Source organism: Eutrigla gurnardus, assembly GCF_963514095.1.
Source record: "Eutrigla gurnardus genome assembly, chromosome: 6".
Lineage (NCBI taxonomy): Eukaryota > Metazoa > Chordata > Actinopteri > Perciformes > Triglidae > Eutrigla > Eutrigla gurnardus.
The window spans coordinates 901,554-918,895 of NC_139920.1; the positions used below are offsets into that span (position 1 = coordinate 901,554).

At 42.2% G+C, this 17,342-nt stretch overlaps 2 protein-coding genes across 2 annotated transcripts in view; both read left to right on the forward strand.

Annotated features, from left to right (window-relative positions):
- arhgap39 (Rho GTPase activating protein 39) overlaps window positions 1-17,342 on the forward strand; it is a 154,847-nt gene that overhangs the window by 55,447 nt on the left and 82,058 nt on the right. The gene's annotated exons all lie outside the window — the stretch shown is intronic.
- LOC311014650 (uncharacterized protein) lies at window positions 11,780-15,639 on the forward strand (the record flags this gene model as incomplete). Its single annotated transcript, XM_084011370.1, has 5 exons — window positions 11,780-12,013; window positions 12,126-12,219; window positions 13,902-14,131; window positions 14,307-14,569; window positions 15,303-15,639. Exons 2-5 carry the CDS (start codon window positions 12,198-12,200, stop codon window positions 15,637-15,639), a joined length of 852 nt encoding a protein of 283 aa, XP_083867496.1. The 5' UTR covers window positions 11,780-12,013; window positions 12,126-12,197.

Genomic DNA, 17,342 nt, shown 5'->3' on the forward strand with positions numbered 1-17,342 from the left:
AAATCATGTTGGCCGCTGTCGTAATGAGCTGAGCCTATAGCCAAAAGATACACAGGAGCCCATACTGAACACTGCTGAGGTCCCAGGAGACGGGGCAACACTTTTTCGTTCATACTGACTGGAGCTCATTCTAAGTATACAGAGGACTCATCATGTTTTTTTCTATTTGATGAGTTCCCTTTTAATAAACAGTTTTTCTTGCCCATCATGCGCCTACAAATACCTCTGAAGTTATGTCATGATATGGACATAACATACCAGTGGTGATCCGTTTTTTACACCATTAGAAATTTACTATATTTAGTGATTTCAAAACTAATTAAATTTCATTGCAAGGACGAATGTAAAATTAAACAGAAATTACTGATGTCTTTCATGTGACAGGATTTGGGATGGTTTACACTGGAAGTTTGTTAGAGAATCAGATCCTCGGTGCATTCTGGGTTTGTAAAATTTGAGTTAAAGTGATGGTTCGGAGTAAAATGCACCCTCGGTAATTTCCACCATGCCATCCAGCCAAACACCCCCTCGGAAGCATTTTTAGCGATGGTCAGCATTGGTCAAGATAGGGCGATCAGCCGAATGGCTTAGCAATAGCGCGATGGTACAGGTAAATCAGCAAAACTTTTTCATGGTGGAAATTACCTAGGGTGCATTTTACCCCGAACCATCACTTTAAAGGAGTTTGTCTGTGAAAGGTGAATGGCTGTAGCAGCCATGCTGTATTTGTCTGTCTGACATGTCCAAAGTGTAACGCCTGGCTCACACCGGCCGCAGAAGCGCCGCGAATAGGCGCGTAGCGGAGCCCGCTTCCTTTCGGCGCCCTTGTTAAGCGATAGTGTAGTTCACACCAGAGGCGGAGCGCCGCGAATAAGTGCGGCCGTGAAGTGATCGTTTCAGCGTCTGCTCTATTTTTTGCAAATCTGGAAGGAAATCACACAGAGAAACATGAGACAATCCAGTGAATTTTCAAAATAAAAGCAATTTTCAAGATAAAATACCGTGATTGACAAATGCGATCATATATGTGTATCTAAACTTGGACTGGGAAACAGGAAGAGAAAATACATTTAATAAATGTGAAGAGTAGATAAACAAATGTGTATTTCAAAGTTATATCTGCACTACTACTGTCTACTACCATACACACTCTGTCTGTGTCTCTCTCTCTCTCTCCAGAACGGATGAATAAAAGACGTGTACAAACTTCTTGGTTACAGAAACATGGCATATTCATTTCATGAGGTTATTTACTACATAATGAAAAAAATAGCTCTGAATGAACAACAGCTGAGCAGAAGCGCTTGTCGACTGTCGCGGAGAAATAACGCGTCTGGTGCTTCCGCAACCGCTGTGAACCCGGCGTAAGACTACAGTGTGGTGATTCTATCTGTCGATGATAATCAGATATTAATGATAATCTTCTCAGGTAGGCAGGTTCACAATAAGTCTCAGTGTGTTTGAAACTATTACTGGTATACTGGGATTAGGGTTGGGCACCGAGATCCGGTTCCAAATAGGAACCGGTTCCTAACGTCCGGTTCCAGACAGTTACGGAGATGTTTGAATTTCGGTTCCTAAATGCCCGCACTAGTTTGTTTATGCGGTTTGTTGCCAGTCCGCCGAACGGAGAAGAAGAAGCCGCTGAACACCAACGAAGAAATGCCACCGGAAGTGTTTGCATAACCGAGCGAGCCGAGCATGGATAGCGTGGGTCGGCGGTCCAAAGTGTGGCTTCACTTTTATAAAAACAACGAAATCTCGGTAAAATGTAACACTTGCGACAAGATTATTTTGTGCATAGGAGGGTGCACGACGGACAAAAGCACCTCCTCCAAGTTCATGGAGTAGAAATAAATGTGTGCCCCGTCTTTGACACGCTGCTCCGACTGTCCTCCGCTGCGTCTTCCTCTGGCTCCGGGTCTGGGTCCGGGTCCGACCCTCAGCGTGGCACCGCAGTGACTGAACCGCAGTCCGGATCCGGAAAGTTAAACAATAAATAATGTCTTGCGCCAACATTAAGGCAGCTAACAAATTAGCCCGCGTATTATTTCATAGACAATTTACGACCTGAGATCGCTAACGTTAGCCAGGCTGGTGACTCCACGACTCTGCGATGTGCTGAGCCTACTCCGTTCACCTTAGCGGCAAAGGGGAAGATGTCGGTGCAAAAGGAAGGTTTTACAAGTTGTTTCTTATTGTTTATTTGCTATTCTGCACCAGGTTAGCCCATCAGTGGGAGCACGGTAACATGTTAAAGTACCTGCAGCATCATACACTGTAAACGCGTTTTCATAAGGTTTTCAAAAACAAAGCTCTCTTGAGGAAAGTCTACCCCTGTGAAAATGTATTCATAATTCATAATATTTATATTCAAATTCATAGATTTGATATTTATATTGTACTTGAAAACAGCCCTGTGAGAAATTCATAGTAAAGTTCATATAAAGTAAAAATGTTCATAGAATTAAAATTGATGGAGAAGGTCAGACTATTTCATTCAGAAAGACCGTTGGTTAGCTAGCTCATTTAAAATATCCTAAACTTTTTTTACCCTGCCTCTTAAAAGAATCGGAATCGAGAATCGTTTGGAACCGGAATCGAAAAACAAGGAATCGGAATTGGAATCGTTCAAATTCAAACGATACCCAACCCTAATGGGATAGAATAAGATCTATCTTAGTGTTTTAGAATGTATTGGTCAGTGACAAGTCTATCTTTGTTGAAACACCCCTGAAGGCAAACTTAAAGTTATTACCTAAACTGTTGGTTGTTAACCATCACAATTTACAGACCCACTTCCTGTTTCAACTTTGACCTGTATTTTCAAGTTCCAGTAAACTTAGAATCATGTTTCTTTCATATCTATTTGAAGAAATCCATGTCCGGCACTCAGTGGCGGCACCAGAAAATTATTATTGGGGGGGCAATGAGGGGATCTGATTGTTTATAGGAGGTGCTAGTGAATTCTGACACCAACAAATAATACTATAATAGATGTACTGTTCCCGTGGCTGTGCTGATACACTACATATTGTTGAATGCATGTTACTAAAGGTTTATCATAAAACAAACACAAGCATATTTAACTACTTTTAATGAAATGAAGTGCCAAACAACAAGCACAAAAAACAATACAAATCCACCAGAGAGAACATCTGTGGATTTACAAGAGTGTAACTGAGAATTGTAGCACAGTGTATCGTATACTCTTACAACTGTCTCTTACTCACTAAATATGTTTTCTCCCTCCTTCTGTTCTCCTCTCCTTCACTCTCCACTCCTGTCTTCCTCCTCTTACTCTCCTCTAAACTCCTCCTCCTCACTCTCCACTCCTGTCTTCGTCTCCTCTGAACTCCTCCTCCTCACTCTCCACTCCTGTCTTCCTCTCCTCTAAACTCCTCCTCATTCACTCTCAACTCCTGTCTTCCTCTCCTCCTCCTCCCTTCTTCTCCTCCTCACTCACTCTCCACTCCTGTCTTCCTCTCCTCTACACTCCTCCTCATTCACTCTCAACTCCTGTCTTCCTCTCCTCTACACTCCTCCTCATTCACTCTCAACTCCTGTCTTCCTCTCCTCTTCCTCCCTTCTTCTCCTCACTCACTCTCCACTCCTGTCTTCCTCTCCTCTAAACTCCTCCTCACTCACTCTCCACTCAAGTCTTCTCCTCTAAACTCCTCCTCACTCACTCTCCACTCCTGTCTTCCTCTCCTCTTCCTCCCTTCTTCTCCTCCTCACGCACTCCCCACTCCTGTCTTCCTCTCCTCTTCCTCCCTTATTGTCCTCTAAACTGTGCTTCACTCGCTCTCCAATGCTGTCTTTCTCTCTTCTCTTCTCCTCTCCCCTCCTCCTCCTCTGTCTGTTCTCCTTGTGACGGTCCAGAGGACCGCACAGGAAGACGCCCGACTCAGCTGCGGCACGCACGTTACACGCATACATATCATGGTCTCACACTTATACTGATGCCACATCTGCAGTGATCATGTCTTAGTAGTTGCACAACGTCATGGACATTTCTTTTAAAGAATGACACGAACAATGAAAGGTTGAAATGTAATGTTGCGCCTTTTTATTTGTTAAAAATATATCACAATGTTAAAGTTAAACAAACAAAAGATTTACCGGCTGCCGTCTCGTTTGGCTCCTGCGTCCGCAGGCAAAGAGTGCCGACGACAAACAACAGAGCGTTTATAGGTTCCGTGCGTGATTGGTTCCGTACCAATGTGGAGTTTAGTATGGGGGTTTCCGGGGAGAGTAGGCCCTGATCAAGCCAACTTTTTTTGTTAGGAATCCCTTCATACATAAATTATGCGACATGTATATTGCATAATAATTGTTGTGGGCAGGTGCAATAGATATCTATGTATAGTCTCAGAGTGTTATTTGTTGTCATCGTGTAATTGTTTGTCTAATGTTCCCCTGTGTCTTCATAATGGTGCTGGCCGCCTTCTATATGTTTACCCCCCTGTTTCTTGTATGGGAGGGTTATGATGTCTAGTGTGAGACACACATATGTACTGGTCACGAGACAGATTTTTGGAGAGCTGTAGACCTCACTGCTGAGGTTACAGCAGAGCGTAGAACTGCCGTAGTACTTTATTTTGTTATTTTTGTTATTTTCTAAATTTAATCTAGTTATTTTGTATTTGCATATTTGGACCGGAATTGCTTGTTTTGCTGCAAGCCCTCTTAATAAAACATTGTCCAAAAAGAATTACTACTGCCTCTGCATCCTTGGCCAAACCCACAATTTTTTGTGTTTCGCAACACCCTCGGTTCCGTCACACTCCTCACCTACTACCGCCCCTTCGTCATCCTCGCTTTCATCCTCATCCTCCAAGTCCGTCATCACTCTGTCCTGCGTCCGTAAATCACCACCACCATCGTCCACTCTTATTCGCTTTTTGGCTATCACAAATCGGTCATTTTCGCTATGCATCAACCACCGCTAACGTGAACGTCAAATTAAGCCTGCCGTCTGCGTGCAAACCAGCCAATCAAATCGCACGACACAGGAAAAAAAAAAAAACAATCACCATAGGAACGTTATAAACAATATTTCTTCAGATGATTGATTGTTAATGTCTCGGTGTCTTAATTTGTTCTATATTTGTTATAGTTTTTAATCTATAAATATTTCGAGGGGAGGGGGGGGCAAAAGGGGGGGCGCAGCCTTTGACAGGAGGGTCTTGAGACCCTGCTTGCCCCCCCTCGCGCCGTCACTGCCGCACTGTACAAAGCATTTGATGTTATAGAAAATATCAAATCCTGACTTAAAATCACCAGTGAGAAGTTTAGTGACATCATGGCGCAGAAGCATTGTTTTTGGGTTGACGGTCCATTCTCGTGAATGCAGCATCTCCAAGGCAACCAAAGCAGTAATCATAGTTTAACTCATTGTTGTGATTGTATGCATATGGCGGTGAGATCTTTTTACTGTGACATTTTTCCTAAAATTGCAATATATCACTGTGCTTATCTCAATGTATTGAATCATAACGGCTGTATCATTATACATATTGTATCATCAGATTCTTGCCTATACACAGCCCTAGTATTTAGTATTGTTAAACTGCCCAATATATAAAAACTTCATGCAGGACCAATTCTTGGCATAGGCTGTCGCCTAGGGTGCAGAATGTCAGGGGGCGCCATCTTGTGGTGACAACATAAACATCTATTCTTTTCTGGTGCAGCGAAGTGTAATGCGCCACTAGTATAATTGTATTCATTATGATTACAGTAACAACTTTATCAACAAAACATACTTTTCAAACAATAATAGACTTGATATTATGTGCTTGAACTGTCAGTCCCAGGTTGACACATGACAGAATAAATTGCTGAAAGTGATGATGGGTTTGATGGGTCAACCCAACACTCTAAAAAATGTAACTATACTCCACTCAATTATTTTGGTGAAACATTTTTACCCTAAAAAGATTGATTAATAAGAAACTTGTGAAATCAATGTAATATACCATTTGAATTGAGTGAATGTCAGTGCAAAACTTAAGTAGACCTGAATAACTTAATTCAGTACCATGACATTTAAAATTGAGTAGATATAATGAAAAGCCTAACTCAATGCAATAGCAATCCTTATTCAAAACTACCTGAAAAAAATACTTGGTAGATGTAACTGAAAGAAACTATAATTTAATAAGACTAATGTGCTACATTTACTACAAGTTTTTAAGTTAATTAAATTCATACTGGACTTTCAATTGTCAAAATAAATCTAATACATTTACTAAAATTTCAGCACGTTAAATTTGGTCAATACATCTATGAAACCAAATTACAAAAAACAAATTGTAAACTAGGGCTGGGCGATATATAGATATTTTAAATATATAGATATTTTCTCAAACGAGATATGGAACGCAACACTATCGTCAACATCGATAGAAAATAATTTGCTTTTAAAGTACTGCACATTTGGTCCAAATAACAGTAATTTTGTGCCACGCCTGCCGCCTGCTCTTTCGCAACTCTCTCTGTCTCTCCTGCTGCCTCCGGCACACTGCCCCGCCCCCGCCCTTCCACTCGCGTCAATTTAAAAAAAAAATCCCCTCCAGCATGGAGTCCGGCGACGCCGTGGAGCACTTGCCATCTGTACCGCCCGTAGCCTAGTTGTTTCGCCAGGGTTGCAAACTTTGCAATTATTTACTAAACCAGAACCTTCTTCTTTAAGTTACACACAGTAAAAACATGTTTCATGATGCGTTGGAGCGGCCCTTACAGGTCCTAGTTCGTCTCCGAAAGATTTGCGGCTCATGACAGGCTGACGGCACATCGAATGCAGCATTTTGCCTTTTATCAAACCACTGTTTCTACCACATTCAAATTAGACACGCAGACACATGATGTCCATTAGCAACTTGCGTGAGCAGCCCCGCGCAGTTTAACGGAAACAGGACACACGAGGAGTTCTTGGTGGAAGGCAACACGTCCCGGACTCACATTGGACCCCAGAGCTCAGTGCCGAGTCTGCCGCAGTCACAACTACAGAGTGGGCTCTGTCAGCGAACTTTCCCCGATGTGTCTGTTAGCGTGTTTGTTTATTTGAGATTTGTTAAGACTGACTACAGAGAAGACAGACTACGATGTACTGTTAACTATTTATTCAGAAATGTATTATTAAAGCTCTAGTCTATGATTTTCACTTCAGCCAAACTTTAGCCAATAGTAGCCATCCGTATGGCGATACGAGCTCGGAGGAGCACAGAGGGGAGCGGTGTGTGTGTGTGTGTAAAGCTCTAGTCTACGACCTTTCAAATCGTAGACTAGAGCTTTAAGTAAAGTCAAGAGCTCAAGGACTTTTTCTGTTTGAAAAATCGCAGGTATCAAAGATAAGGGTCATTCCATGTGAAAACAGCCAATATCGGGGTACCATGTACATGACACCTCTCAGATTTTGCTGAAAAGCGGTGAAAATATGCCTTATGTTACCAAACGAGGTAATCTATAGTTTCAGGTCAATATCTCAAACGGTTTGCCCGTGGCGTCCATTTAAATTTCAAGTGCCACACCCCTTTTTGACACATTGGAATTTCGCATTTCATTTGTTGGCATATTTGGAAGCCCATTACTTCTGTTTTAATAGTGGTAGAAGGCTGAAAAAGCTGGTGTGTTAGTTCATTGTAGTTTGTACTCCACAATTCTGCAGGTAGAATCAACATTCTTTACTGTTTGGGTGAGAGGTGGGTCACCAAAGTGCTAAACAATTTTGACGGCATGTGTGATTTTTCATTTTTTGGGTACCCCTAGCATCAAGGCAAGGTATTTTCCTGGCTGGAAAATTGAGTTTTGTGGTTGATCTGACTGCGAGTGTTCTGCCTCCGGGTGTTCCGTGTCCAAGTGTTCTGAATCCCATTGTTGTCCTGCATCAACATCTGTGAATATTTTATCCTGTGATATTTTTTTCATCCGTATCTTATTTTTGGAAATTGGTATGCAATGATGCGATCGTGTTCCGCTGATCGTTTTGGCCGACGTCTCTCCAATTTGTGCGTTTCATCATGTTTTTTTAATATCTTCTGCACTAACAAAGAAGAATGTAATGTTCTTAATGTTTTCTTTTGCCCGTTGAAACATCTCCATTGGTGTCAGAATATGGTTTGCAGCAGTGGCCTACAGACTTGCTCATGCTGCAAGTTGCTTGTCACAGGCGGGTCTCTTTCATCGGGGATAAGGGGTTAATTTTTGATTTTCAGGAAATTAATGGCCAGAAGTCTTAATGTTTAATTGTTTGCCATCACTGAGCATAATACTAAGTTATTTCCATTATTTTCATGCTTTATCATCACTTTATTCTCCCTGATCTACATTCCAGACTTCTGGAAAAATAAAATTCATATTATGGAGCTTCATAGTCAAAGGTTTTATTTCATTAAAAGAAAGAACAAATATGTATCTTTATCTGGGATCAAAGTGCCCACATGGTCATTTGGGGGTCCAAATATGGGGTTCCAAAACAGTCACCTCTGCCTGAAAGGGTTTTTGGACCCCCATAAAACCCTCACCAGTGGTTCCCAAATATAACAAATATTCCTGTCTAGAATAAATATGATCATTAATCGTGGTGCTAGGGGCACCCAAAAAGTGAAAACTCACACATGCCTTCAACATTTTTTAGGACTTTGGTATCCCACCTCTCATCCAAACAGTAAGGAATGTTGATTATGCCTGCAGAATTGTGTAGTACACACTACAATGAACTAAAACACCAATTCAGCCTTCTATCACTATTAGAACAGAAGTTATGGGCCTCCAAAAATGCCAACAAATGAAACGCGAAATTCCAATGTGTCAAAAAGGGGTGTGGCACTTGAAATTCAAATGGACGCCACAGGCAAACCGTTTGAGATATTAAATATTAAATTGAATCTGGACCTTGTGAATCGGAATCGAATCGATTCGGGAAATCAGTGGCGATACCCAGCCCTACTGTGAGACCAGGTCCCACTAAATCCAAGATGGCAAAGGCTAAAATGCCGAAAAATCAAGGCTTCAAAACTATAGTCCACAAACCAATGGGTGACATCAAGATGACAAGGTCCACTTCTTATATACAATCTATGATATAAACCAGTGGTTCATAATTGTTTTTGTATTGTTACTAAATAACCAGGAAGAGTGTGTATTTAAAAGCCAGGCTTTGAGGTTCCTAGATATGATGCCTTTTGAAACCCCCTGTCAAGTTTGAATACACTTTAGTAGCTTTCAGAGTGTATGCTAATAGAGCCTGTCCCTGCAAGGCAATGGAGGACGGGCACCAGCTAAACTGGGTCATTTGGAACACCAACATATCAACCAGTTATGGCCAATTAATCCTACTATCTCCGCTTTGGATCTCTCTATTTAACTGGCTCGTTCTGCTCCATTTGACAAACATTCACGGTGACAGCTAGTGTACCATTTCCTTCTCACTTCTTTCTCTCTCTCTCACACACAAGCACGGATAATGGCTAGCAATAAGGTGATACACTGGCAGAGAACTCTATAGGGTAATGGAAAAGTGTGGAATCACCAAGAAATTGCCAGCAGAACTAATAAGAATAGCAGTTGTTCAGCACCAGATATATAAACGACTCAAATTCATTGGGTATTATTTTTATATTAAAAAAAATAATGTGAATTAAAACTGCGAGCAGTGATAACGGGCCCTCGCATGGCACGTAACTCGGTTATTGCTACGGCCGCCTGACGTGTCGGACCGCTTGGCCTGGCCACCGCCACGGGGCGGGTCGTCCCCGGCCACCGCCATGGCTGGCGCCTGTCGTCCCCAGCCACCGCCACGGCTCGGGTCGTCCCCGGCCACCGCCACGGCTGGCGCCTGTCGTCCCCGGCCACCGCCACGGCGCGGCTCGTCCCCGGCCACCGCCACGGCGCGGGTCGTCCCCGGCCACCACCACGTTGCCGGTCGTCCCTTGCCTGAATCCTCTCTTTTGCCTTAATCGTCGTGTTGATCATTGTATCAGAAGTCATCACGCTCGACTGGGGTGCAAAGTTCCACGACACTCGGACCTTATACGGGTGTAAAAACATGACATTTTATGTCGCCACTAGGTGGCGCTCTGATTGTGAGTCAATATTGCAGTGCAGACGTGTTTAGGGTGGGACTCTCATCAAATGTGAGAAGTTTGAACATGATCGGACAATGTACATTGAAGTTATAACAGTTTAGAGTATTGTGGCGAAGCATGAAATTCGTCCATGTTCAGGGCGCCATAATTGCGCTCCCGTAGGACTTATGTAAGACCTTTCGATGATTTTGCATCGTTGAGGCCTCTAGAACAGTCTCAGCGAGTTTGGCATGAATCCGATTAACATTGTAGGAGGAGTTCGTTAAAATACAAAGCCTACAATTGGCTAAAATGGCCTAAAATGGCACAAAATGGCTAATTTACTGTAGCGCCCCCAAGTGGTCAATTTTAATAAAACTTTAAGGATATGTTCCAGTGAGCTATGTCAACATATCCTGCAAGTTTTGTCATGATTGGGCTAAAGGTTATGGAGTTAGGTGTATTGATTTCTAGAGCCCCGACCCTCTGATGTTCATTGGCTAATAACTTCACAACGAAACAACATTTCAGAAAGCATATATATATAAACATATATGTATATATATATATATATATATATATATATATATATATAAACATATATATATATATATATATATATATATATGTATATATATATATGTATATATATATAGTGATAGATCTGCTAACCAATCACTAGTGATTATTCTTGTTTAAAACACCCAGTGTGACCAATAGTAACACATCTGCCAACGGGGGTGGGGTTTACATTTATAATGACTCATCAGGTTGACCAATAGTGACAGATCTGCCAACGTGGGTTGGCTTTACATTTATAATGACCAGATCTGCCAACCAATCACGAGCGATTATACTTGTTTAAAACTAGTGGTTTCATCCAATCCTGAGTGACGATATTCAAGCCATCTCTGGCCAGGCGTGGTTTCGCTGCTATTCATATGCTAATTAGAGCCTTCGCTGTGGTTCGTTTTCGACAATTTTCGGCACAGACGAACGCGGCGTTCGCAGCCTGTAAATTGTCGTTAACTCCCGAAAATTAGGGAGATTTCCGGGCGTTTACAGGGACGAAAATCCGACTTTTCATGCAGTGAGACCTAGCTTCCTACTTCAACTTTCGCCAACTGTACTCACTGTAATTATGCAGTGTTTAGTTCAATAATAGATTATTACCTGCACTTCTGGTGTCACCCTCAGTCGCACCTTCAAATAAAGTTGTTCATATTGCTGATCCTCAAGTAGGACTCTGTCCTTGTGGTCCTTCCTGTTATTCTAAGGCAGTGGTTCTCAACTGGTCTGGCTTCGGGACCCACCATCACCCTTTAATGACATGCCTTAATGACCCAAATCTAGGAAAATATTCCACTGTGTACAACTCAAATTAATGCAATGAATAGATGGTGCAATTTGAACCTGTGATAGTACAGAATATCACAGTATGCCAACACAAAAACGGACTCAACAGTCCGTTCATGCACGAACATGAAATAAAGAAGTCTAACTACTTGAATAACAAACACTGACCTTTAAATACTATTCAGTCACTTATTCAAGCATCAATCATAAGGCTGACATAACAATAAGAACATTTCAGTAACAGCCATTTGTAACAGACTCAGTTGGTGTTTTTATGCAAAATACATGAAATATAAAAGTGCTACTGAGAAGTATTTTCAAAAAGACTCAGGCTGTATCCGAAACCGCATACTATACTGCTAGTACGTACTGATTTGGCCAAAATGTAGTATGCAGTATGCAGTATGCAAACAAAAGTAAAATCTGCAGTATGCGAAAAATTCCCGGATGTCGTACTGATTCAGAGAATATTTCCAGTATGCATCCGACCAGTCTACTCTGCCTACTGTTTCCCACAATGCAATGCGCTGGAGCCTGGATAAATCCAATAATGGCGGAGCAAGAGAGCGGTGCAGGGGAATACAAATGTAAGTATCACATTTAAATGTTCTCCTTCTTAATTTGGTGTACGCGAGTGATCAGAAAACAACTAAACACTAATGTCACGTTACGTATCGTGTTTTATTTCTTTTTAATTAGGGACAGAGCAGGACACGGAGCGGCTGATCGAGTGGCGCGCAGCCAACGACAGCCTTTTAAGTGGAAGGCGAAATGCCGCCCAAAAGGGTTTCGAGTAAGTTTGGTTGTTAATAGTTCAATAATTGAATAGTTAAGTATATAAAAGCTAAATAGTTTACATGTTACGGCGCGCATTTCTGTCACGGTGCCGCTGAGACGAGGGACAGTCGGTAGGGATATCGGTTCGTGGGCGCTGATGTTGCTCGGGAGAGGGAGGGACAGAGGGAGACGTCGTAGCTCCTGCAATAAGTCAGTTAACCATCATAATTCCTCCGAAGCCGTTTAATGAAGGCGATAGTCTTACATAATTCATCTTGTCGTGCTCCTCTGTTAGATTTTTGAATTATAATACCGGTACGTTGGATTAACTTGTTGTTGAAGTAACTACGTTTATTTTATTTTATTCAGAGAGTTTGTCAGAGTGAATGCCTTGGTGGGGAAGGTGGAGCCCACCAAGGCAAAACGAAAATGGGAGAACCTTAAACAAAAATATAAGGTAAGTTATCAAGCTGGCAAACATGGCCTCCACACGTTCTGTTAGACCTTCTGCAATGCAATCACTTGTCAACATAGAGGTACACAAGACATGTTAAATTAGAAAATATAAAAGATAAATGAGGTTGTATAAATGTTTAAGATGCTTCAAGTGTGTGTGTGTGTGTGTATATTGTGTTGTGTAGGAGTTGAAAGCCCCCAAGACGGGAGTAAGCACAGAGGGAGGAGAGGCCACTGCCGCATCCTGGAGGTGGTTTAAATTAATGGATGAGTTTTTGGGCCGGAGGCCCAGCATTGTGCCTCCGGTCTCAATTGATTCATCCAGCCAGGATGTGGTAGTGGCCTCTCCTCCCTCTCCAAGGGAAGCCACCTCAGAGCCACCAGTGGCCAAGAGGAAGAGGGGGTCCGAGTGGCTTCAGCTCTTCTCTCGAGTGTCAGAGAAGGATGAGGAGAGGGAAAGAAAATGTATGGAGAGGGAGGAAAGACGAGAAAGAGAAGCACTGGAGAGAGAGGAGAGGAAGGAGAGAGAGCGATTGGAGAGAGAAGACAAGAGGGAGAGAGAGCAGCTGGAGAGAGAGGAGAGGAAGGAGAGAGAGCGATTGGAGAGAGAAGACAAGAGGGAGAGAGAGCAGCTGGAGAGAGAGGAGAGGAAGGAGAGAGAGCGATTGGAGAAAGAAGAGAAGAGGGAGAGAGAATGGAGAGAGTGGACTGAGCACAGAGAGAAAGAATGCAGAAAGGGAGGAGAGAAGGGAGAGGTCATTAATGCTGATGTTGGAGAAAGTTTTTAAAAAATAAATTGCATTTGTCTATGTCTATGTTTATATTTGTTTCTAGTGTCACTGGTGTTCAAATTATGTCATCCCAGAAAACATATTCATATAACATTTATGCAAGATGTCATATAACAGTATGACATCTTGCATAAATGTTATTGTATGTTATATTTTGTATCACAATGAAGGTGGATGAGGCTCATTGTTTTAAAAAAAAAAGATTTTGGGAGAACACGCATGACATTAATTGCCTAGTTGCTAATACTGTTTTGAGAATGGTTACTATTAACCCTCAGGTACATTTCCAAAAATTCCTTAACTAAAAACATCCTGGCGAGGCAGATTCTATTTGATTAGTAGATTTTATTTTTACAGATTGTCTTCACAGGGCTTATACTTATGTCAACTATATACAAAATAATATATACAAATAAGTTATTTGACTAATAGTCATGCTCCTGCAGTGCAGGGACGACGGCTCCAGGAGCTGAGACCTCTGCTGCCAGTCTGTCTCTGACATTGTCCCCTGGCATTTGGTCTCCGGGCTGGTATGCCTGCTCCTCCTCGTCTCCATGGTCCACCCCTTCCTCCACATCTGGCTCCACCAAATCCCCGTTGTGGATGGAGAGGTTGTGGAGGAAGGCACAGGTGGACACCACCACCGGGACAAAGGTAGATTTAACCTACAGAAACAAAGAGGTGAGTTATGTAACTGCATAAAGTTATTAAACCAAAATCATTTTAATCCTAATTTATTAAAATGCTGTGTAAACTATTTTTTTTTACCTGTACTTCTGTATAATGTACTGCTCAGCTGTCAGCCATTACGTACTAGTTACATTTACACACATCTTATGCTCTTTTTTACCTCAAGAGCCTTCAGGAAGATGCTGCGCCACCGGGTTTTCATCATCCCAAATGCCCTCTCCACCACACATCTGGCCCTGGAGTGATGCCGGTTGTACCTGGCCTGCACAGGATTCTGCACCGGCTCCCTGTACGGGGTTATGAGGGAGATGGGTGTCGCCAGGCAGGGATAACCCCCATCCCCAAGGATGATCCAGCCCGGTGGAGGGTAGAGCTGCCGATGGTACATCGAGCTCCACCGCAGGACCCGTGCATCGTGGACTGCACCAGGTAGGCCTGTAAGTAGTGGTCGTGAAAAAAAAGAAAATGAGTACTTGATTGTAAACACTTCTGATACAGACCTTTTAAATCACAAATAAAAGCAATCGATATTCCTCAAAAAAATGTAAAAATCACATATCAATGTAATCCAGGTCAAAGTAATTAGGCCTATTATCATCCTGTTAAATATTGATTCACCATCCATACCAGTGAATGTGTTCAGGAAGAAACCCTTATGATCACAGACCGCCTGAAGCTGGATCGAGTGGAAAAGCTTCCTGTGTAAAAAGAAAAATTTAACATTAGAGCTGCAACAATTAATCGATAAATTGAAGAATAATCGATTATTAAATTAATCGTCAACTATTTTGATACTCAAAGTGTCGGTTTGAGTAGAAAAAAGAAGTCCAAATTCTCTGATTCTAGCTTCTTACATGTGAATATTTCTGGTTTCTTTGTTCCTTTATGACAATAAACTGAGTATCTCTTTGGTTTGTGGACAAAACAAGACATTTGAGGATGTCATCGTGTGGTTTGGGAAACAGTGATTGATATTTTTCAACATTTTTCAACATTTTTTTAACATTTTATTGACCAAACAACTAATCGATTCATTATTTAAATAATTTTCAGATTAATCAATAATGAAAATAATCGTTAGTTGCAGCCCTAATTAAGATGGGATTAAATAGAACTTTGTATGCAGCATACCTGTTCAGGTAATCATCCTTGTTTGCTGCAGGTGGCTTTATCCTGATGTGCGTCCCGTCGATGCAGCCAACAACACGGCAAAAGGCACGGGAGCCAGCAAGGTGGGCAAAGCCTTCCCCAATGCCCTCCAGCACATCTGCAGCAGGAAAATGCACCACCCTGGGATAGATGGCCATGATGCCGTCTGCCACCCGATGCGCGATATCGTGGACTGTGCTGGTGGGGATATTGAAGCCCTCCGATACCACCCGATACGAGGTGGCACTGGCCAGCCAGTAGAGGAAGACTGCAACCTCCAGGGCGTCTCCCCATCCGTGGTCCTTGCCACACCCCAAAGCCTGGACCAAGGCATTTACTGTCCGCCTTGAAAGGCGGAAGTCTCGCCTTAAGTCCCCCTCTCCCAAGAAGAGGCGGACCACAGGAGTGTGGGCATTTAATCTTAAATATTGCCCTCGAGGCGCAGCCTGTGGGAGCAGGGGCAAATGCTTTTTCTTTGTTGTATCACTTCACATGACTGTTCAAGTTGTCTTATTTTAAGTTAACTGTTTCAAGAAGGCCTTATAAATTGTTTCTTAATAAACGTGTTTATCTCTGAATATTATTTATTGACTTATCTGGCACAACTGTATGCCCAGGTTAAGAACTACAACTGCCCCTAACTGACACTTATAAATGTTTGGTTTACTTACATTGGCTTCATATTCATATTCACATATGATTGAAAGAAGATTCATCCTGGTCCTCTCCCACCTCCGTCTTCTTTGTGCCACATTGTGGCCTCTTACTACTGATAAATATGACATTTACAGTATTTTGCTGTTTTTGCTGTTCTCCTTTGTCTCCCTCAGTTTTTTCCCGCTTCTGCTCACCTTTTATACCGTCCATAAGCCTCATGACGTCGTTACATACTCCGGAGCAGTACGGCGTTTATATTTGTTTACATAAGTACAGTGCATAGGCTACTTGATTATTGTGACGAAAGCTATATAGGTACAATAGAAATCCAGGCTGTTGTAAAAAAAAAAAAAAAAAAAAGTACTCAGTTAATTCAGACTTTTTATTAATATTTGGTGATTTCTGTACATGCAGAGCTCCCGAGACAGCGCTATACTGTATACTGTCCACTACAAACAGCGGTTAAGATAACTAGCTTGCTGTCTCCCCCGGGACGACGACGCATGTTGGCCGGCGGAAAACCTCTGGAGGCGGGCAGCTGCCTCTGAGACGACATACTGCATACTGCATACTGCGGTGTGAACGGCGTCTGTCTGCTGAAGTAGCATACTGAATCCCACATTCAGTACGCAGTATACAGTATATACTAACGCAGTATGTAGTAGGCAGTACGGTAGTATGCGGTTTCGGATACAGCGTCAAATTATGTAGTTTTAGCTCACTGAATCTATGACAACCAACACTGCAAACTTAGCATTACAGGGCATTGTCTCCACCTACTGTTATGGAGTGATAATAGATGACAAAAAATCCCCTTTAAAATAATAGCACAGGATTTTTTTCTTTCATTTTTCCCCCAGGCAAAGGCCTGGACCCACTGAAAACGGGTCTGGTCATGACCCACAAATTGATAAAGACTGTTGGAGAGGCTTTGTGGACTGTTTGGAAATGAATGTGAAAGTACAGATGTTTGCCAACTTATTTAAATGAATAGACATGATTGTAGTTTGTTGTTATCGTGACAACACACATCAGTTGGGCTGTAAAGTGTTTTACTTCTCCAGCAGTGGAGAGTGAGGTGGAGGGTCTGTTACTGTTCACGAGCTAGCTGCTCAAATTATTTTTTGTATCCAGTGTAAAGAATTACAGAATTAGCAAGCCATCTACCTAGCTTGACTACAAACAACTGCATGATAAGTAAATAAATATGTGACCAGCCACGGCAAAACCCGGAACAAGTCGACCTCGGGGCATTTTGAGTTACTCACAGATTCTGAAAGTGTAGTTTCTAAGCTTTCCAATGATGTCTAACACATGAAGACGAAGTTGTGGCCATTTGAATGTATGCTGCTCTGAAAACCGTTCACTGAGAAAACTGGCCTGAAAGATTTGCAAA